Source organism: Marmota monax, unplaced genomic scaffold, assembly GCF_021218885.2.
Source record: "Marmota monax isolate L192 unplaced genomic scaffold, Marmota_monax_Labrador192_F-V1.1 WCK01_AAM20220418_F8-fsc00031, whole genome shotgun sequence".
In the NCBI taxonomy this organism is placed as follows: Eukaryota; Metazoa; Chordata; class Mammalia; order Rodentia; family Sciuridae; genus Marmota; species Marmota monax.
In genome coordinates, this window is record NW_026695197.1 from 16,052,447 (window position 1) to 16,076,221 (window position 23,775).

The following is a 23,775-nucleotide window of genomic DNA, read 5'->3' on the forward strand; positions in this document are numbered from 1 at the left end:
TGAGAGAAATCATCATGAGCTCAATACAACTAAAAGAACCACATGACTTGGGGCTGGAGCTGTGGCTCAGCAGCACAGCACTTGCCTAGCATGTGGGAGGCCCTGGGTTCGATCCTCAGCACCACATAAAAATAAATAAATAAAATAAAACTATTATGTCCAACTACAACTAAAAAATAAATATTTTTTAAAAAAGAAGAAACACATGACTCACTATACATTTGTCTGGAATTCATTCCATTAAATCGTCACTCAAAAAGGTGTAACCAAAAAATTGCTGCTATATTGAACAGCACATAAAGGACTTTTTATTGCAATACAATCATCTACAAATATAATTGTGGGACACAATGCTTTTCTTAAAAGGAAAAGGCGCCTTTCATTGCCATTATGAGGATGGTGGTTCCTCAAAAAATTAAAAGTAAAATTACCATATGGCCCAGCAATTCTACTTCTGGGTATATACCCAAAAGAACTGAAAGCAAAATCTCAAAGAGACATTTGTGCATCCATGTTCAACAGCAGCATTACTGATGATAGCCAAAAAGTAGAAGCAACCCAGGTGCCTATCAACAGATGAATGAATAAACAAAGGTAATATATAAATACAATGGAATATTGTGCCTGCTTAAAAAGGTAAGAAACTGACAAAGACTACAACACAGATGAACCTTAAGGACACCATGTTAAGTGAAATAAACCACTCCTAATGAACCACATACTTATTATCCCACTTATATTAAATGTCTAAAATAGGCAGACTGAGAGGCAGAAAGCAGATTAGCAGTTGCTTCACGCTGAGGGGGAAGGAGGAACAGAATGATAGCTGAAGTGTAGGTGGTTTCTTTGTGAAGTGATTAAAATTCTGAAGTTGACTATGGTGACAGCTATATATATCTGAATTTACTAAAAAAAACCCACTGCCTTGTACACTTTATTTTTTTTTTTTTTTTTTTTTTTTTTTTTGAGAATTTTAATATTTATTTTTTAGTTTTTGGCAGACACAACATCTTTGTTTGTATGTGGTGCTGAGGATCGAACCCGGGCCGCACGCATGCCAGGCAAGCGCGCTACCGCTTGAGCCACATCCCCAGCCCCTTGTACACTTTAAATAGGTGGACTCTCTGGTACATGAATTATCAAATAAAGTTGTTTTTAAAAACTATATGAAATTACAAAAGGGATTGCAATAAATGACAGAAATAAGCAATATCTGTGTCCTGCTCAACTTAAATTACTACTTCTAATTTTGTGTTTGATTGGAACATGGCCTTCTTAGTCACAGTTGTTTCTTCCAAGAGTAAAATTTAAGAATTATGAAAGGCAAACAAATTATGAGCCTGGCACATAGTAACAGTAAATTTTAGTTCTATTCATACTACTATGCCCTTAAGTGACACAGTCAAATCCAACAGCCTTCCTATTTTAGCCAATGTGCCATTATTTCATGATTAAAAACAAGATAAAAGCAAATAAAGAGGCAGTGCTCTTACCATTCCAACCTGGTCAATGGTCTCTTGAACTTGATCCAAAAGGATAGAAATTATCTCAGGATGAACAGCTGTAATGGCCCCCAAAAGCTCTCGACCAACCTTTGAAAAAGTCTCTCTGGTGGAGAGGGTGACATAAGATACCTAAAGGTAAATAGGAGGAGCAGAGTTAGCACTTTAAATAACAATTATCAATCAAAACACATTTCCACAGTTTTCTCAGATAAAACAAAGAATTCACATTGAGTCTCAGTTCACACCTTGTTCAAAAAGATGTCAGAAGGTTAGACAGCAAACTATCTACAAGAGGTTGGAACTCAGGAGGAGAGGGAATTCCTGAAAATGATAACATTTGTAACAATGACTTTAAGTACTGGATTCCTTTAAAAAGGAGAGTTGAGTCAGTCTCAGTGGTACTTACCTGTAGCCCTAGCTACTCAGAGGATGAAGCAAGAGAATCACTTGAACCCAGGAACTCAAGTCTAGAATGGGCAACACAGTGCGCTCTCGACCCATCTCATTAAAAATTTTAAAAAAAAGTAGATCCCAAAGTTTGTCAGTAACAATGAAATAGTCCCTTATGTCAAAACTTACTTAAACTTGAGGAAATCACTAAAATGATAAAAATCAGAATGCATTTAATGGAAATACACAATCCCTCCTCCAAAATAAGATCCCTAAGATCCCTAACTGCAAAAGTTTTTAAAATATCAATGTTAAACTAACTCCTCTTTAACCACATCTTTCAAACTATATAATGAAATAGAACAGAAAGATAATAGAAAGAATAAAAAAGAATAGAAAAATCTAAGAGTATATCACCGGAAAATTAATTGCTATTTCAATAATGCACACTAGGGTCAGAATATAATATAGAATGTAGTTTTTACTGTGACTCATGGTCAAAACACTGGAAAACACTACTCAAGAGAATAAATATATGTTAACAATAGATCCCGAGAATGTCATTTAATGTACGTGAAAATATATCTCTTCGAATTTTTTTAGACTATAAAGATAGGAATTCCAGATCCATTGGTTTTAACCTCATGCCTGGTTACAAGTGTAAATGTAGGAACAGCTGAACAGAGTTCTGGAAAGAACTTAAAATCATCCAGGTCTGCCATTCTCAAACTGGAATACTGGGGGATAATAAACTCAGACAATCTCCTCCAAATATAGTTTTACTTGAGTACACTTGAATACTTTGAAGAAAGTATGATTTTTTTATTTAAAGAGATACACAACAGCTTAAAGTACAGAATGAACATGGCTTTTTGGATATACACACATCTCCAGTGGAAATACTGGCAGCCAGTTGGGGTTAGTCCCTAGACTCTTAGGGAATCCAAGTTCACTCTCCTCCATCAGCAGGGATGGCTCAGAGAAAAAGTAAAGAATGCAAGGATCTCATCCCACTCTGTCATTTTGCAGATGAGGAAAATAAAGCCCAGAGTAGTAGTTTTCTTTTCTGATGTAAGATGGGTAATTAATAGTAGGGTCAAGCCAAAACTCAGGTTTTCTGATTCTAGGTTCAATATTCTTTCAACCCTCTCATTTAAATTGGCTTGGAAGCCAGGTTTCCATGTTACTGGCAGGGATGAAAAAAGGAGTCTGAGGAACAGTAAGGAAAACAGTACAAAAAACTACAAATGCCAGGCTGTGATAAATTGTCTACTCCTTATCAAAAGCCATGCATCAACTGTCAAGAGATAGTAGTGAAAAATGGCAGAGTATAATTCATGTTTTCAAAACTCTCTACAGCAAAAGGAAGCTCCTTTGGTTCTCTATCTCCTTCTGAGTGCAGACAATAGCTCGATAAGTCATATTTTTTAAAAAAGCAACACCAAGCCAGGCACAGTGGCACATACCTATAATTCCAGCAACTTGGAAGACTGAGGGAAGAGAATCCCAAATTCAAAACCAGCCTCAGCAACTTAGCAAGGCACTAAGCAACTTAGTTGAGACCCTGTCTCAAAATAAAAAATAAAACGGGCTAGGGATGTAGCTCAGTGCTTAAGCACCCCTGAATAAAATTCCCAGTACAAAAAAAAAATCAACAAATAAACAACTCAAAAAAAATTTTGCTGATTTATAAAAATAAATATTCTAACCTCATATATCTCCAGAACAATAATTTTTATGAAGTCTTCATCCACGTTGGTTCTTCTGGCCTGAGCCATCTGAGCAAAGGTAGTCAGAAGACAAATCTCTTCCGAGCTATTCATAGAAGAAAGACACTTCTCAAAGTTCACAAAATGTTCTGGGTCTGCAAATTCATGTCAAGAAAATTAAAGTAGAGAGAGAAAAAAAAATCATGTGGTTTAATTACTCTTCTAAAGAGAAAGAAAATATAAAATTAAAAGATATTTAAAAACTTTAAAGATACAAAAAGTCTTTCTTTGTTCTGAAATGGATTATACAGGTATCAGGAAAGAAGGCTGAACAAATGGCCCCCGAAATTCCAGCACACTAAGAGGAGGCATTTATCACCTCTAAGCCTCAGTTTCCTCATCTGTTTCAAAATACTACTTAAAAAATTAAATGACATGCTAGCAGTTAAGTGCTTTACAAACTATAAAGCACTACTACTGCCACTAGGTAAGTCACCTTCCAAAGCAATACTACATAGGCTGGGGCAGAGCTCAGTGGTAGAGTTCTTGCCCACCAAAGTGACACTGTCAACGTCACAGGCATGCTTGAAACTACTGGATAATGACCAATCACAAAAATGAAGATACTACTAATAAAATTAAGATTAACAAACTACTCAGCATAAACATGAGATTACAAATAAAAGTGATGGGCTTATAAGTAAAAATTAAGGAGAGATATTAGTTATAATCATAACTGAAATACCATAAATGTAATAAACAATACAGAATATGTTTGCTATTTCTGTGGATGCTATGTTACATCTTGTTGCTAGGAGGCAGTATTAACAACTTTGCAAGACATGATAGAAATGTCTAGATGCTTTCAAGGGAAAATTTACAGAGAAAAGGGAATAAAGCTCATTTAGGAAATATATTCCTCTGATGGAACTTTTCACAGTAAGAAGGCAAAAAGCCAACAATTCTCTTCACATATTTGCACATTTGAGAAATCAAAGGTAGTTCACCAAATTTCCTGCAGTTTCAAATAACTCCTTGGGGCACTTATCAAACCAATTTTCATTTCCTGTCCCCAAAACTAGATTTATAATGGAAATTACTATACAGAGTGTTCTCAGAATAATAAAAAATTAGAAATCATTTAAACTTAGAATGTTTGAAGGTACAAGGGAAAAGCGTTACATTTTTAAAGAATTCTATAAAAATAACAAATGGGTGAGAGAAATTGCTTTCTAATTGGCTTTTAAAACATTAACTTTAAGGAAAACAACATAAACACATTTCTATATTTATCATCAAATTTGCATATAATTCTACTAGTGGCCATAGTGTTGAGCACACTAGAAAGAAGGAAACAAAAAGAAGTTAAAATGAAACCAGCCAAGTTTTAGCAATTCCTGCTAAAAAGTCCACTAGTTAAAATGTTAAAAATATATTCTTTAGGAATTATCTGTGACTTGAGAATCACTTATAGCCATTAGGACAAATAAGAATTGGCTATAAAAAATAATTTCTGCTGGGTGTGGTAGCACACACCTGTAATCTCAGGACTTCAGGCTGAGGCAGGAGGAATGCCAAGTTTGAGGCCAGCCTTGACAATTTAGCAAGACCCTGTCTCAAAATAAAAAATTAGAAAAGAACAGGATATGCTCAGTTGTAAAGCACCCCTGGGTTCAATCCCCAGTATCAAAAAAATAAATAAATAAGAATAAGAATTTATGATGTTTATTAATTATAAAACATAACAAAAAGGTAAAACAAAAAATCTTAGGCTTTCATAAACACAGTAAAAATCAAGTCTCTTAACAAAATTTGGGACATGAAAGATGAAGCAAATGAGAAGAGGCAAAAATAGCAAATTAGAGCAGGAAGGCCAAGTGTAAAGACAATCTCAAAGTTAGAAGCTGATACGGTAGAGGAAACTATTTTGCTGCATCACAGTAACTCTGTGCCAGGTGAAAAAGGCAGTAAGAGAGAAGATAACATGCTACCAGAGCCTGAAGTCCACAGAGACAACTGCCAGCACAGGACCTAAGCTCCTCGGGGAGGCCAGGCTGCTGCATGGCCTGGAATCACACACAGCATGGGCTGAATATCTGCCACGGTGTGTAGCACAGAGCCTGGACACAAGCAATGAAGCAGTGTCTTGAATTTCAAAATCAATCAGTACACAAAGTAAAATACTCTCTTAGTCCCAAGAGTTAGAAGGCAATGACAGAGAAGTGCAGGAAGTCGGGGAGCTGGCGCTGCCTCCCCAGGGGAGGCTGTACCTTGGAGCTGCCTCTTGCACTCAGCCGGCTGGAGGGCAGGGCAGAGCTGCTGCAGGTTCCCACACTCCACCTGGTGCATGAGGTAGAATAGCTTCCAGAGCATCTGAACTGACAGCGTCCCAAAGGGCATTTCAGACATAAACAGCCAAATGCCAAGTCTGTGTGTTTTAAAAAGAGCAGGAATAACTTTATATATTATTCAGTTTCACCACACTAAGAAAGTGGAAACAAACCCTCAGCATTCTCAGGGGAAAAAAAATAAAGAAAAAAGAAAAATTCTTAAATCATACTATCACAATTTTTCTAACATGGTCATAAACACCTCAATGATGCATAACAATAACAGCAAAACTCATCAAGCATTTAGTCTATGCCAGGTATTGTTCTAATGGCCATATCATACACATGATATAGGTTATGTGATATATGATATACACACATATTTGAATATCACTTACTCAAGTGCTTGGGACCAAAAGTGCTTCAGATTTTTAATTTTTTCAGATTTTGGAATATCTGCACATACATAATAAGATATATGGGGTATGAGAACCAAACCTAAATATGAAATTCATTTATGTTTCATATGTATCTTATACACATATCCCTAACGGTAATTTTACATGATATTTTTGGTGCATTTAACTTCATGAGGTCAACATGTCAGTGCTAAAAAGTTTCAGATTTGGGAGATTTTTTATTAGGGACACTCAATCTGCACATAACATCAACTCACTCCATCCTCACTAAAACCAGGGCAATAATTATTGGTGTTATCCCCAATTTACACAGGGGGTTCCAAAGGCACAGAGAGAATAACAAAAGCCTGAACTGCATTTTGAATCAAAGATCTTTTTAAGACAAAGGTGACAGGCTGCTACCTAATGTGGATATGTGTGTTAGGTGGCGTACAGGAACGCATGTACACACAGCAACATGGGCACTGGGTGAGAGGAATCAAAACCATTCATGGCTCCTCAGTGGTTACCAAATTAAGTTGAAACCTCTCACTTTCACATCCAGTGGCTTCTACAATATAGCTTGACCCATACTTCCAAATAGAGCCCTCTGCATTCAGAACATTAGAGCACTTAAACACACTGAAGAGCCACCACATCCAGCAACATTTCTAAATTTTAAAACCCTTATAGTAAGACAACTTAAATAAAATTCAGTAAATACTTTGTAACGGGCACTAAGCACATACAATCTCTCACTATATTAGGTATGTAATGAAATTCCTTTAGGTGTAAAATTCTTGCCCTGTTTATGGATGCCCAAAAGTTCATGGATAGCAAAACAGAATTCAGATTTGAGTTATTTTAAGAGAGAAAGAAACCTAAAGCAGATATCATTTTGACCAACAGGGAATAAACTACAGGTAGGAACACTAAAGTCCAAGAATTTCTCCAAGATAAGAAATAGATGAAACAGACTAAGACATTGATCCATGTTAATCACTGACTTTCTTCTGCTCTTTCTTATTAGCCAGGAAGTTCCATAAAGTATCATGTCTTACCTTTTGGCTTTCAGCACATGTAGGACAGCTCTCAAAAACAGCTCATCAAATTCCACCTGTAGTTTTTCCAAGGAGTAGGGCTGCAAGGCTGATCCCAAGCCTCCATTGTGGCTCACATATTGTGCCCAATGGTCACTTACATAGCCAAGGGTCATCCTGAGCAGGAAGAAAGACAAGACCGTAACTTTCATTCACTCACTATCAGCATCCTCATAATACATTTGAAGGATTGTGCACATATTGATTGAGCACCTACTATCTTCCAATTCTGAAAGTAGCATAACGGGCAAAATGAAACCCCTATGCTCCAGGAGCCAACTCTAGTGGAAGGCAAACAGCCCACAAAATAAAGTGAAAGAGTCTATCACAAGGTTGAAAGTGGCACTGAGAAAAATAAAGAAGGAGAGGGAACAGGGTATGTCAGGAGATGGAGGGGCGGCCAAGGGAAGGGGTAGCTGGGAGCTGAAGAGGCCTCACTGCGGAGGGCCATTCAGAAAACCATTCTGCAATTACAAAGTATGAGAGGAATCTGCAATCAACACAAAGAAAAGTAATCAGATGGAAAAACAAAAGAAGAACAATCACAACACCCTACAATAATAACACATGGAAATACTTGCATAATAATGTAAGGAGTGAACACTGATCTTATAACAGTAATAATAAGATCTTTCCTACAGTTATTAAGAGAATAAAATAAAAAGCCACAGTCCTGGCACATAGTAGACATGCAGTCATACGTTATATATGTGAGCTGAAGAACAAATTTTACTTATTGCCTTATTTATCAATAAGGATCAGAAAATGAATGACTAGGTAGATTTCTAACAAAAACAAGTAAAGACAGGCTTTCAGCTTTTAAGAAATTACTCTCCAAGTCACCAGTCATCCCGCTTCCCACAGTCTCACTCTCCTTACTCTGGACCAAAGACTTGCTTCACATCTGAAAAATGAGCCCATACTTCAAAGGTATTCTGCAACCTTTACCTAAACTCATAGAGTTGATGATTACATATCTAAAGTAAGTGAACTAAAATTAATTTTGATTTGGAAACAAAAGGAGAAAAAGGGAGAAGTTTTGTAGCTTTATGGAGTTTTTTTTCTGGAGGGAAGTAGGTGGAAAAAATAATAGCCCATGTGGTGTGTGTGTGTTTGTGTGTGTGTGTGTACATATGTTTATACACACATGCGCACACACACACACACACAATGTATAGGCACATACAAATATGAATAGATCAAGCAAATATTTTGACTGGGAACATTTATAAAATTCCCATCTGGTAGAGGGAATAAAAAATAATTCTTACTTTTGTAAGAACTAAGAGCTAAAATGTAAAATGCCCATCATCCCAACTATGCAGTACTTGTGTCTTACTAGAGTGAAAGCAAACAGATGCACAAATGCAGTATTACCTGATCATATAACCAATCCGCTTCACGAACTGCCTATAGCGTGCTCTGTTAAAGGTTTCTAACCCCACAGCCAGAAGTTCGACTAATGAATTGGCAAATGCGAAAATTTTCATCATCTCTTGAGGTCTTGTTGTTTCGGGTAAATAATCTCCTGGAAGTCAATCAGATAAAAGAAAAAATGGTAATTGGTATTTTAAAAAATGGTGAAGGATACAGGTCTAAATATTTTAATAAGAAAACAAAGCCAAGATGGGGAGGAATTAACAATCCCATCACTCTGGCTCCTATGTCAACACAAAATGGGCAACTCGAGACAAAATACAAAATTAAAAACAATTCATTAAACTGGGCAACATGTGAACTAGCCAGCCTTCTTGCATTTAAGTACTAAGTGGGAAATTACAAGCACAAGACAAGGGCAGTCTGGACTAGGCAGGCACAGGAAAATCTGTAAAATCAGGAGCCTATAAAAGAAGCAGGACTTGACATTTGAGCTTGCTACTACTATATTTTCTTTATGACAAAAGAAGTTAGTCTACCGTTTGCTTTAAACCCAAGAAGATGTTGAAAGAGTTCATGGAATGGAAACTGTGAAAAAAGGATAACCAAGTCATCTTCATTAAGGAGAATCCAACTAGTCTCAGGATCTTCATCCTAGGAAAAAAAGATGCAAAGTCACATCAGTTAATTTGATCTGATCATACTGTGGTCTTGAGTTACAGGAGCTAAATTATCACAGGTCTCCATGGCACACATATAGTATGCTCCTGAATCCTCACAGACTTTTCTTCCAGGACAGAGAGTTACAGGCTCAATTTCACAGGTAGCCTGTAAATCTTCTGAAATTACAAGCATAATTTTATATGTATCTGGGTTATATCCATCCTCCAGAGGCTGAAAGAGCTCTCATTAAATTTTCATCCCAAAGAAGACCGAAAAAAAATTCCTCCAGATAGGGACCTTACGGCATGGCTCAGTGCTTTGACAACATCAATTAAAGAACCAAGTAGTAGAGTTCAAATTATTTTAGCTACAATTCTCTTTCTCCCAAAATCAAGGTCTACAGCAATACTCACACACTTATGGGGAACAATTAACATTTGTTACAGATGACTTAAGTCGGCTGTCAATTAGTGCTACTGACAGCAGGATAAAAATAACAGTGCTCACACAGAGTAGGGGATATCTGAGCCTCCAAAACTGAGCCTACAAAACTCCAACCTGTTTTTAAATAAAACTAGCTTGCCTCAAGTATTTCATTACAGTATCACAAAACAGACTAGTACAGTGTCCAAAATGGCTAACAAATAAGAGCCTCAGAAACTCTACATAGAACAGATCTCAACTCTGGCAGTATACAAGAACCACCATGCAAGCTCTAAAACATCTGGATGTCTTAGTGTGGGTCTGAGCAAAGTTTACAAGTTGACTGTGATTCTAATACAGAGCTAGTATATAAAAACCATTGCTATGGATGATCCAGAGAGCCTTCCTCCCTACAGCCTTTTCTGATTAAACAAAACTTTCTCATAGACTCCACAAATTCCTGAATTCACTCAACATTTAGTGAGTTCTAACCAACTATTAATGCAGGGTCCTTAATCATTATCTGTCTCTGAGATTAAATTCAGGAAACCTATGAGAAAAGAAGACTACTCTTTTAAGAAAGAACACTCTAGAAATAATATTAATATATATAATTATATATTATAAATATATATATGTACATATATATATATATATATATATATATATAATTTTTTTTCTACTCCACTCCTTAAAAGACTAATTTGTACCAGCTCCTGGGAAGCCTCTTGAAGAAGTCAGTCTCTAGCAAAGGTGTTTGTAACCATCTACATTACCTACCACTACCAGCTACAAGTCTCAGGAATCAAACAACTGTAAAGAGGGTGGGGAGTCCCATTCTGAATGAGCACCTGAGGACATACACTCGCAATCCCCAGCTGCCATGGCTCTCATTCTGAGAATTGTACACTGTAGACCTGTCTCCCTCTAAAGACGGATTTAGTAAATCTGGTCAATGGACCTACTACGTTAGAACACCAAATCAGGATTCAGACCACAAAGAAGCACTAGAGCTGAAAATTAGCTGGAGTAAAAATTCCTCACACATACACTAAGGATGCATACAGCAGAATGAAAACTTAACAAGCATTATCTCAAGAAGCTGAATTTTGATCCTTAAAATCTCATCAAACATAGAAAACTAGTTTCTGCCCTTCGCATGAGAAGATCTGGATAGGCTGTCTATAATAAGTTAGAGTCTTAGCTCTTCATTATTCAGACTCAAGATTATGTGTAAGCAAAACTTCCCAACTCCAAGAACCAGTTACTATATACAAGAAAATTCTAATATAAATTTCACATAGTCTGGCTCTATTTCATGTCCAGGTTCCAGATCTTCCTATCCAAACAGAAGGATACTCTAGAGAAGAATGAAGGTACAGTACATGGGCTCAAAGCACTGGCTCTGGAGGCTCCATATTTAATGACCATTCAATCTGGGATGAGTTACTTTACCACATGCACCTCAGTTTCCCCATCTGTAAAATGAGGATCACAACAGTACTTACCTCACAGGGTTGTTGGGAGAATTAAATAATATGTGAAAAGTGCTTATTTCTAGCACAAAAGAATTCAAAAATGATGAATTAAAATAATGCAGACATGGTTACCTCTTCTCCTCCCTCATCCACGAGTGTCCAGGTCCCAGATGCAGGCCCTGAAGAGGATGACTTCCACTCACTGGGCTTCATGTGGCACATGAACTCTGCTCGATTTCTAGAGGACAATGGAAATTACTCCAATCACATAAACATAGAAAGCTCCACAAGTACATTCTGGATCATCTTTATACCCTAAAGAACTCTTGGCATTAACTTAATTTTTTTTTAATATTTTTAGTTATACATGGATGCAGTATCTTTATTTTGTTTATTTACTTTTATGTGGTGCTGAGGATCAAACCCAGTGCCTCACATATGGGAGACAAGCACTCTACCACTGAGCCACACCCCAGCAGCCTAACCTAATCTTCAAACAGTTTAAATTAGTCAATGAGAAATAAGACCTGCTGATAATCAAAGACACTGAAACCCACCAGGCAAAAGGGACACGCCTGTAATCCCAGCTACTAAGGAGGTCGGAGCAGGAAGACCACAAGTTCAAGGCCAGCCTCAACAACTTAGCAAGACCCTGTCTCAAAATAAAAATTTAAAAAGGAAAGGGGGTGTAGATCAATGGCAGGGCACTAGCCTAGGAGGCATGAAGTCCTGGATCCCATTCCCAGTACCACACACACACACACACAAAAAAAAAAAAACTAAAACTTCACTGATTTTGGTAGAGACACCACAACCATTCTAAATTAGCAATGATGAGCAATTGCAGAAGAGCAGTTACAGCAGCATAACTCACAGTTCAGAAAGCCTGCTGCAGCACCTCCACTCAAACCAGGCTTAAAAGTGCTGCCAGGGAAATGCATGTCGGAAACATGCCTTACTGAACACAAAAGGGTAACACTCAGGTAACCTACAAACTTGTTTAGGGCCCAAAAGTACACAAAAATGCAGAAACACCTGTGTGCCAAAACATACTACCACATACAGAAGCAGCCCCCCATGTAGGCAGTGAGAGACAAAGTTGGGCTTCCCCAGGCTGCTGGCTGCATTTGAGGAGCAAGATTAACCAAAACTTTTCTTCTCCTCAGTCCCTTGTTCCTCTCTCTGCATATTCACTCAGTCCTCTTCAACAAAACCTTTCTCTCACAACTTGCAGCCCCACACCCCTAGTGCTGGCCTTTCAATAGGACAAGCTCCAGTCCTGGACTCCAGCTGCCCACAGTATGAAGTACTTGTTCACGTCCACCTGTACACATCAATGACCTCAAATTTTTGTCCCTAGAAACTAGCTCTGTTTCTGTATTTTCTATCTGTTAGTGCTGCCTACACCCTCCCAGTCACCTGGACTTGGAAGTTGTTATGGCTAACTCATTCCTTCCCCACATTCTTTGTTTAATCAGCTAGTAAATTCTTTCCCAGGAAGATGCCCTTTAGGTTTCCCTCCTCTGTCACACTGCCATGACCCTGATGCAGACCTAGAGAGAGGTAGGCTTTCCAGGACTCAAGAGCAGGTAGTAGTAACACTGCTCAAGGCCACCTACACAAGGACACCTCCATGGTGGTGGGTTGAGTTCCAGAGCCAGGAGAGCCAGATGTCTATAACCACCCAATTAAGCAGAAGCACATACTTTTCTTCTGACTCCTGTCCATCCTAATCTTCCTCAGATACAGCTCTTAGTCCTACTCAAAAATCCTCCTTGCTACAAAGGACAGACCACACTGAATCTAGATTCCTCAGTCTTAATTTCAAAGTCTTCTATCTTCCAACCTCCACCTCCAGCTATTTACCTTTAAAAAAAACTGTAGTTGCAGATGAACATCATGCCTTCATTTTATTTATTTTTTTATGCCGTGCTAAGGATCAAACCCAGAGCCTCTCACATGCAAGGCAAGCACTCTGCCACTGAGCTACAGCCCCAGCCCCCCAGTTATTTACCTTTTATTATCTTCTCTTGCACATGCCTTCACCCCAGCCCAGCTGATCTGCCTGTCCTCTGTACAATCACAAGACCTGGGGCCTTTGCTCACAGTGTTCTCCTCACTTACAGATCTCCCAGTGAAAACCAACCTATTCTTTCAACTTAGCTCATCCACCATGGAACCCTCTTTGACTACTCCACTCAGCTCTAGTCTCAATGTTTCTGCTGCAGCAACCCAATTTGGCATTTATCTCTTGTGTGTGCCCCCCCACCCCCACACAAGATCTTCTTCTAAGGAATATATCATCTCTTTTAAAGTCTGTGGACCTTTCACAATGACACATACAAGAGAAAAACTCACTCAAAAGAAGAACCCAAAAAAGGTTAATAAGCAGTTAAAAGGGTCATTTTGGGGCCATGGGCATCAAACCCAAATAAAATCTGCAATGTTAAGTTCTAAGCTAACACTTCTCTTAGCAGTTCTTCTTTGCATCTGGACAGATAAGGAAGCCAGTCTTTTGACAGAAAGGAGCCTTTCAATTTCTACTTCACAAAGTTCTTCCACACTTACTTGACAGGAGACATCAGTAGGGCAAGCGACTGCATAAAATGAAAGACCCCTGATGGGTTATTCAACACTTTGATCTGAAATGGGAAAAGGAAAAAGCATACTGTAGAAAATCAATTCAAGTGTTCATAATCTTAGTTCACAAGCACTCTAACAATGAAGCTGCTGTCAAGAGAACAAAACTGAAACTGGCACCCAATCCACGAGAACAGACACAACTCACGGGTTATGGCACCATCTCAGCTGTGCTCAGAGGAGAGAAGCTGAGCAGCTGAATCAAATAGCTGTAACAACATGGGATGTTGTAAGTTGTTAAGGCTGACCCATTCCTTCCCCACATTCTTTGTCACTATTCCAATCCAAAGAGACACAAAACAAATGCAAAAAAAAAAAATCCTCCTTCTCTTTAAAAAGATTCAGACTTCTTGCCACTAGGAATACTTAAGGAAATATAGACAAGTTGAACTTCCCATACATTTTGGCTCCTACCCATCTACCCATTTTATTGCAATGAGCAATAAAATGACCCAAAGGCAAGCAGCTGAGAGGAGAAAGTATAAATTGAACGTTTAACTCCTAAGTAAGTGAGGGTTGATTACACAAGCCTGAGATATCTGCTAGTATGCTGGTGACTTCTGTTTGACCTGCACCAACTAGGATAGGGTGTGATATGGATTAATGCAAGAAGCTGCATGGAGTACAACAGAAAAGATAGTTCTGAAATGCTTTCTGCACAAGAGTTTAACAGAATTAACCACTACTGATGCTACCAAGCCAGGCTACAACTGAACTTTTGCAATTCCATCACAACTACATCAACTGTGGGTGACCCAAGAAGTTTTGGCATAATAACTCCTTCAAGTATATACTATTTTAAAATTTTTATTTTAAATATAAATAACTCTAAATAGCCTTTTAAAGCAGTTTCTTCAGGAAAAAAATGTCTAAGAAGACCCCTTCCCACTCCCTCAGCATCAGGAGGCACACATCATACCTGGATGAAAGGAACAGCCCACTTACTAACTCCAGCTGGGCATCGAAGAATATGGTTCAGGAGAAAGAGGTGATCTCCAGGACAGCCAACTTTTTGTAACACTGATACCTAAACAAGAAAGGACTCATGGCTTCACTAGTTTAAAAAAATTCATCTAGAGCTCTAGCAAAGTTATTCACCCAATGTTAAAGTACACGCAATCTTTTCTTTTTAATATTTATTTTTTAGTTTTAGGTGGACACAATGTCTTTATTTTTTATTTTTATGTGGCGTTGAGGATCAAACCCAGCACTGCGTATGCCAGGCAAGCTCGTTACCGCTTGAGCCGCATTCCCAGCCTCTAAGTACATGCAATCTTTAAAGAGTAGCCAGTCATAAGATAGACTATTGAGTGAGTTTCTCCCAGAGGCCAATGAATCTATAAGCACCATGATAAAAACATCCTAAGTAGTTTCCATGCAGTCTAATTTTTATTTTCTGGCAAATTAAAAATCACTAACATTCCTGGCCACATGTGAATTGATGTACGTCAAGTCATCTAATCTATTCTTAGTTGGTAATAGTTTCTCAAAACCAAATATATATGCTTGGAACATCACCTCAATTTCAAGAATTCTAGAATGAACCTAAAAAACACATACACAAGGCAGCCAGCCCCATTGAAAAAGAGAATCGATTAACGAATACCCACTCCCTCTGTAATAAACCTAACATCATTCCTAAATGCTCCAAATCCTGATACACTTCTTTCTCTTGAAGGTTTTTTTTTTTTTCCTCTTGAAGTTTTTTAAGCCACTTCAATGGTGCATACCTGAAACCCAGCTATTTAAGAGGCTGAAGCAGGAGGATCACAAGTTCAAGGCCAGCCTGGGCAACCTAGCAAGACCTTGTCTCAAAATAATAATAAAGGGCCAGAGATGCAGCTCAACAGCACAGGACCCCTTGGTTCAATCCCCAGTACCAAAAAAAAAAATAACAAGTTATTTAAGTATGACTTCAATTTTAAACATACAATGTCAAAAAGAATTAGCTACAGGGGACTGGGATTAGAACTCAGTTGGTAGAGTGCTTGCCTTGAATGCACAAGGCCCTGGGTTCAATTCCCAGCACCACAAAAAATAATAATAATAATATATATATATACACATATATATACATATATATATATACATATATACACACACACATATATATATGAAAAAAATGCTCAATAATGCACTAGATAAATACTTATTACCACATTTATGAGAGAGAAAAAAATGCTCAATAATGCACTAGATAAATACTTATTACCACGTGTCATGATTAAAGAAAAGTTATTAGGGAAATAAAATAAAGATTGTTGTGTCTATTTCTGTTCCCTTACCAATTTCTGCAGCCAGAGAAGAATATCCTCATGGAACTGAGTATCTTCATTTACTCTCCTGGTGAACATGAATAAGACACTAATACACTCCTTCAACTGACACAGATCAGAAGGAACGCTGTCTATCTGTTTAGAAGCTATAAATTAAAGAGAGAATTAAATGAGTCCCACATGAATGGCATTTTATGGGAAGAAATTTTTGGTATCTTTGCTTAAAACAAACCAAACTATTTAAAATATTTGATTCAGATAAAAATCCAAAGAAAAAATTCTATCAAAATATCTTAATTTCATAAACCAGACTCAAAAAATCAAGGGTCAGTGTTCTCTCTCATATGTAAAAGCTAGAGCAAAGGGCAGGGGGCAAGAAATTAAGGATAAAAAGCAGAACAGGAGTGGGGGTAGGCTGGATATCATAAAGATATAGGGAACACCTGTGGCATAGAAGGATTGAGAGGGAAGGAGGAGGAACAGGAGAGGAGGAAATGCTCAATAAAATCTGACAAAATTAAACTATGTGCATAGATAAACAGTGAATTCCACCTTTATGTATATCTATAAAGCACCAATTAAAATTAATTTTAAAAATGAATAAAAGGAAGACCAGTAGAGTAGAAGAAGGGGAATGAGAGAGAGAAAAGGGAAGCAGGGACACTGGGGACTGAAATAGGGTCAATTAAATTAAATTTGTCAAAATGAACCCACCTATATGGATAACTAATGCACTAATAAAAGCAAAATGAAAAAAGATCTTAATTTCAGGGCTGGGGCTTCAGCTCAGTAGCAGAGCACTTGTCTAGGATGAGCAAGGCCCTGGGTTCAATCTCCACATCACCAAAAAAAGAAAAAAAAAAGATATTTAAAAATTTCTACTAAGTAGTTGAGTATTTCAAAGCAAAGGAAACTCAACTCTACCAAAATGTATTAGTTCCTATTTAAAAACCAGCAGATCTCTGGCCTACCCCCAGCTCTTGGCATCCCAACAAAAACTACATAACTCAATAAGCATATTTAATGCTTAATATATCATATGGCTATGGCTAATTTTTTAAAACCCAACATAAGATGAAAAATTCAGAACATTATATATCCTCTGCTAAAAATTAAATAAAACAACCCAATAAACTGGACAAGCAAAAACAAAGTGGAAGAGACAGAATGAAAAAAGTATTAGTTTTAGAATCAAGCTCTATTTGGACTCCACTTGATAACAAGCACTAGATTAGAACCACAAGAGACATTACTGGTAGAGAGGGAGCTTTCTGGCCTCCCAGAGAAGCAGAGAAAGACAGCCATGGGGAAGGGAGGCCTAGCCCTGCTCCCAAGAAATATCATTAAGACCGGTCTCCATCCTACACCGGAGGCGGCAAGATAAAACTGCAAGTGCAAATGACTCCTCGTTAAGACCAATCAGCACACAGTTAATTCAACCAGATTGTACTCCTCAGTTCTTTTTTCCATTTTAGAACCTAAGAAAGAGCGAGATCTCCAGTACTTACACACCTCGGCCTTGCTGGTGAACTGCTAAGGACCTCAGAACAGCTGAGCTATTGAGCAATGAGTAGATGTAAGACTCCACTTGCAACCTTGAGAGCACAGAAGTGTAAGAATGAAGGGCTAGGGTCTGGTGGAGGTGCTCACATTTGGCATCAAATAGCTTCTTCAGCTCCCCCAGTGCATTTTCATTCATCTCTACTCTCTGGTAGCGATGATAGCCGGAAACTTTCACTTGATCTGCACAGATACCCTACCAGTGGGTTAAAGGGTAAAATATGAAAACTGTTACTCTGCATTCGAAGCAATCAGGCAGCAGGCAGAAGATACACAGGCTTCAGTACCATTTTCAAAGAGTTCATAATGGTGGTGCAGGTACAACGATACTGTGTAAAAAATAACACAAACAAATACACGACCATCTGTCAAAGAGTATAAAGCAATGACGAGTTCAGAGACGGACAGAGTAACCCTAAGAAGTCAGTGGGGAAAAGTGCAAGAAAACAATAGAGCCTGTCCCTAAGACTCTCACATGATCTTACCTTCTATTTAATGAATATTGAAGTCAATGTGATGTCCCCTTGACCTCAAACTCTCTCTGGATCTAGCCCCATTCTTCTTTGTGTTCAAAAGAAACCACCCTCCTTCTTCAATACTAACTCCTCCAGCTGTGTTCTTGTTTCTACCCTTTCTTTTTCAATATTTCCAAATGCTTCTCTCTCCACAGTCTCCTTCCTATCCTCAAAGAAAGTTACCCAAGTCTCCCAGTGAATGAGGGCTATGGAATGGAAAATCACCTGTTTCTCCCCTAGTACCTCCTCCTGCTTCCCTCCAAAGTCAAGCTTGTCAAGAGTGGAGTGGTCTTCTCTTCCTTGCCATCTCTCCAAGGTGACTATGAAATGGCTTTCTTATGGACACCTTGGACTCCAAAGGGTTACATCTAATGGACTTCCCTGTTCTCAGCTCCTCTCAAGCCTGATATTCTCCACCCATTGAATGTTCATGGGATTATGTCAAAGATCTCAAACTAATGGTCCATGGGCTGAATCTGACCTGGACACATGATTTGCCGTGGCTTAGACTGCATGTATGTGCATGTGTTTAGTCAAGTGCCAACACTGCCAATTAGGATCCTTCACACAAAAATGTGGGTTTCTAGCTTTTCTGGTAAAATCGTGAAGATGTGGCAATCTTGGACCATCACACTCTCATAGCTACAATCAACTAGAACTCCAGGACAGCTGCCCCCTTGAGACCAGGCACAAGCTTTCCCAGTAACCACTGTCCCACTCAGTCAGCTTCACTCCCACAGGTTATACATCTGTCCCTGTAGTATGTGACCTTGTGATCCCTGTATTATCAACACTCTGGGTTAAGACAGGATCAGCATGAGTAGACTGCAGGCCCGGATGGCATCAAAAGAATAGCAGGTCCACTGCAAATTCCCCAGGCTCTTGAAAGCTGTACAGAACAGTAGGTAAAATACCTGTACAGACAGCTGTTCCTCCTTAAAGTGCCAGAGTCGACTTTTAGCATTTTGGCAATCAGACGTCAGAGTAAGTAGCTCAGCTTCAGCCAGCAGCAACTGCTTCCTACATCGTGAATAGTTCAAAAGTAACTCATAAAATTCATGCCTGTCCTGATGAGCCAAGCTGTCAAATTCTTCTAAATATGACTCAACATTCTCTAGCCATGAACCAGGCTCCAAGATTTTCAGCTGTTCTTTAGTAAATGGTACCAGTTCTGGCTGAGATGGAAGTTCTGGGTAGAGTCTCTCACTACAAAGTAAGGGTTTCACTGCCACCAAGGCTGGCGCCTCTCCAGCAATTTCGGTTGGCAACTGGGGATACAGTTTCTTCACTCTGGGTAGCTGAGACACTTCTCTGGCTTCATAAGAACTCTGAAGACCAACACTTTGAAGCATCTCTGAAGAACAGCCCAGGGCTTGTTTATCTTCTTTCCTATTCTGAGTTTCTCTGATTTGTATATTTTCTATTTCCTGATGAGTACAGGAAAAATCAGACTGCAGTGTGCTTTCTGAAGGTCCACATGGTACCAACGTGTTTTCCTCTACTTCTGTAACACTCTTGGGGGTTTCTACTTTAGTTCCAACATTGTCTCCTGAGTTCACCTTCAGCCTGATTTCATCATTGTCATCCCTGATGTAAGTTCTGGACTCTTCCCCTTCTTCAAGGGACTGTGTGTTACATGTCAGGGATCCTTCATTACCTAGAGTCAAGGAGGTGAGAGGTACATCAAACATTTCACTTTCATTTTGTCCACTGGCATCACTATTGAGCTGGGATTCAGTTAACACCTTTAGATGGTCTCCTTTGAATTCACAAGCTAGAGTAGGGATTTCCTGGTCTCTGGAGGTTTTTGGAAGAGAGATTTCATCAGACTCCTCCGTCCGAAAGGTTTCATATTTCTTCTTTTCCTAAAAGCAAGATTTATAATGTAAAATAATTTATAACAATAATTCATGTGCTTAGTGTAAGGAATTTTGAAGCCTAAAATAAAATCTAAATTTTATCATTTAACAAACAGATTCTAAATTCATTTCATAATGGATGTATTTCATTTTTTATATTACCTAATTTTGAGTGAGCTGAATTTGGAGATTCACTAATCTAATCCGAAAAGAAAGCTATCAAAATAAGCAGCAAATTATGATCCAAACATGAAAGAAGAAAGTCTTAACTGGATTGTCCACCATTCTGCTAGAGGTTAAGTAAAACAAAATAGTCTCCAACTATCTTAGGCCACCAATATGTTTGTCTTCATCTTCATAAACATATTAACTCCAAACTCAACCAGATGGGCTCAGACCACTCAAGCACCAAATCAAACAACCACAGTATTAGATTACAACCCTCAGAATAAAATAAATATCCATGAGCCCATACTGACATAATTACCTGGATAAATAAATATGTAAACAAAACTGGTGGGAAGTGAAGCTCTTCCATATAGAAGAACTCCAATAAATATAGAAGAAATCAATAAACATAGAAGAAATGCAAAAAAATAGGAAAAGACCATTAGGGAATGAAAGTATAAGCTCAATGGTACAGCAACTGCCTAGCATGTGTGAGACCCTAGGTTTGATCTCCAACACCATAAAAAAAGGAAAAGAAAAAAGAAAATCACCATTAGAACGCCATGGTTATATTAGTCCATTTTCCACTGCTTTAATAAAATATGAGAGAGTAGGTAATTATAATTTATTTAACTGACAGTTTTAGACCTTCAAAAGCATGAAACTGGATCTGGTGAGAACCTCACACTGGCTCATCACATAACAGGAGCCCCAGCAAGAGCAAAAGATCACGTGGTGAGCCAGAAGCCATAGCCAGGCTCACTCCTTTTATAACAACCTTCTCTTAATTAACAACCAGGGTCCCACAAAAACTACACCAAGGATACCCTACTAGGTCCTACCTCTTAAAGGTTGCATCACCTCCCATATCACCACGTAGGGACCAAACTTCCAACACATAAAACCATGTCCAAACCATAGCAATGGTAGTAATTGCAAGATGGACCAATGGATGTTAAAGTGAGTAAGCAAGAGCTTAACCAGGAACAGGTCATTTGCATATCCTCAAAGCATCTCCTCCCAAATATTTAGTGATTACAAAGGGAAAATGGTATATTTCAATAGAAAACTCTGGCAAACAAAAACTTAACCAAATAACCAAGGTTAGCATCACTAGTAATACGTAATACCATTAGATATTCACTGATAAAATATCCCAAGAAGGACTATTGCTTCAGTGATGTCCTACTACAATCTCAATCTATCATGAGAAAATACCAGATGAAAACCCAAGCTAAGGGACAATCTACAAAATAACTTAAGTGTTAACGGTCATGAAAGATAAGACTGAGTAACGGTCGGAGAATAGAGGCAATTAGAGATAAAACAACCAAACACAATTTGAGATCCTGGAACAGAAAAAGGACTTTAGTGGATATATTTTTTAAATCCAAATGTGTCTATATAGCACTAAAGTTAATATCTTGGTTTTGATAAATGTTCTGTGCTATAGAATATTCAGTGATATAAGATAATAACCCAAGTGGATGCTGGGTAAAAAGCATATGGACTCTCTGTATTATATTTACAACTCTCCACTAAGACCAAAATTATCTCCAAAAACCATAAAAATGTTAACCATTGAAAAAATAAAACAATGGTTTAAAAAAATATCTCCAGCATTAACACACCAACTAGGTAACATAGGAGGCCCAGCTGACTAACAAGAAAAAATTACGGAAAAATTTGAAGTAACTGTTAAAAAAAAGTTGCTACATTCAAACAAACTAAAAACCTGACTAAAATTACTCAAATCTTCCTTTGGCTATGAAATTTTAAGGAAGAGAGTTATACAAGTTGTCAGTATTTTGTTTTGTTTTTGGTACTGAAGATTGAACCCCGGAGTGTTCCACCACTGAGCCACACTCCTGCTCTTTTTTATATTTGAATTGTTTAGGGCTTCACCAAATTGCTAAAACTGGCTTTAAAACTGTGATCCTCCTGCCACAGCCTCCCAAGCTGCTGAGATTACCAGTGTATACACTGTGCCTGGCTTTATTTTTTAAGATAGGGTCTCACTAAGTTTCTCAGGCTGGCCACAAACATGCCATCCTTCTGCTGCAGCCTCCCATGTTGCTGGGATTACATGTGTGTGCAAATGTGTCCAGCATAATGTTAATGATTTTGTATTGTCGTGCTCTGAATGTTCAACAACAACAACAACAAAAAAAAAAATTGACAGGTGAACAGTCAAAAAAGTAGGGCCTTTCTATGTTAGGAAAAAAGATAAATGTTTTTGAAATGGAATTTGAGGTCAGTCTGCTAAAATGACCAAAGTTGCCAAACATTTACAAGTGTAATGATTCAAGACTGAAAGTGCCTCTCCAAAATTACTTCACTCCACCCTGTGAACGTCTGGATATTAGATTCAGACATCAGCCATACAATGTGTGTCTGATACAAATCAGTTGGTTAAGCTGTCTAAAATCACAATAGGAAAATATGAGTGTTAATTAGAAAATGAAAAAGGAGGCTGGCTCACTTTGTCAAGTGTGATGTTTAATACACTTATTAAAAAAATAAGTTTCTCAGACTGGGAGTTCAAAAAGAAAAAAATTAGAAGGGAAAATGGTTATTAGAGTGCAAGAAATGTTGGTGTACTGATCAGGGCAGAGGCCAATTTTAGTAACTGGGACAATTAGAAAATAAAATTAATAAAAAAATTTCACTCTCAATAACACAAAAAAATCAAGTACTTGAAGATAAATTGAACAAAAGTATATTTGTACTCAGAAATTACAAAACATTATTGAAAGGAATTAAAGAATACTTAAATGGAAAGGCAGTCCACGTCTTTTGCAATATTAAGATGGCAATACTCCTCAAGTCCATCTACAAACTTAACACACTTCCTTGCAAAATCCTAGCTGCCTTCTTTTAAGAAATTGACAAGCTGATCCTTAAAATTCACACAGAAATGCAAGGAAGCCAGAATAGACCCAAAAATCTTGAAAAAAAAAGTTGGAGAATTTATACTTTGCCAAAACCTACTACAGCCAAGCATAGTGGCGTACACCTGTAATTCCAGCAGTTCAGGAGGCTGAGGCAGGAAGGAATCGAGTTCAAAGCCAGCCTCAGTAACCAGCAACTTATCGAGGCCCTAAGCAATTTAGCAAGACCCTGTTAATTATTATTCAATAAAATATAAAAGGGGCTGGGGATGTGGCTCAATGATTAAGCACCCCTGGATTCAATCCAAGTACCAAACAAACAAAAGAAACCTACTACAAAGCTACAGCAATGAAAATGGTGTAGTGCTAGTATATGGACAAACAAGCAGATGAACAGAACAGAACTGAAAGTCCAGAAAGAAATCCTTGCATTTATGGTCAATTAACTTTTAACAAGAGTGTCAAGATCATTCAATAGGAAAAGAATAGTCCT

The 23,775-nt window shown here is 38.0% G+C and overlaps 1 protein-coding gene across 1 annotated transcript in view; it reads right to left on the reverse strand.

Annotated features, from left to right (window-relative positions):
• The window catches only part of Epg5 (ectopic P-granules 5 autophagy tethering factor), a 101,999-nt gene that overhangs the window by 68,554 nt on the left and 9,670 nt on the right, over positions 1–23,775 (reverse strand). Inside the window, exons 2-13 of the mRNA XM_046428317.2 lie at positions 19,279–20,229; positions 17,802–18,045; positions 16,299–16,435; positions 14,933–15,040; positions 13,942–14,015; positions 11,506–11,611; positions 9,349–9,463; positions 8,810–8,960; positions 7,394–7,549; positions 5,875–6,032; positions 3,605–3,759; positions 1,494–1,634 (exon numbers count right to left, since the gene is read on the reverse strand). Coding sequence (XP_046284273.1) covers positions 1,494–1,634; positions 3,605–3,759; positions 5,875–6,032; positions 7,394–7,549; positions 8,810–8,960; positions 9,349–9,463; positions 11,506–11,611; positions 13,942–14,015; positions 14,933–15,040; positions 16,299–16,435; positions 17,802–18,045; positions 19,279–20,229 — 2,496 coding nt within the window. The remainder of the gene's footprint in view (positions 1–1,493; positions 1,635–3,604; positions 3,760–5,874; positions 6,033–7,393; positions 7,550–8,809; positions 8,961–9,348; positions 9,464–11,505; positions 11,612–13,941; positions 14,016–14,932; positions 15,041–16,298; positions 16,436–17,801; positions 18,046–19,278; positions 20,230–23,775) is intronic.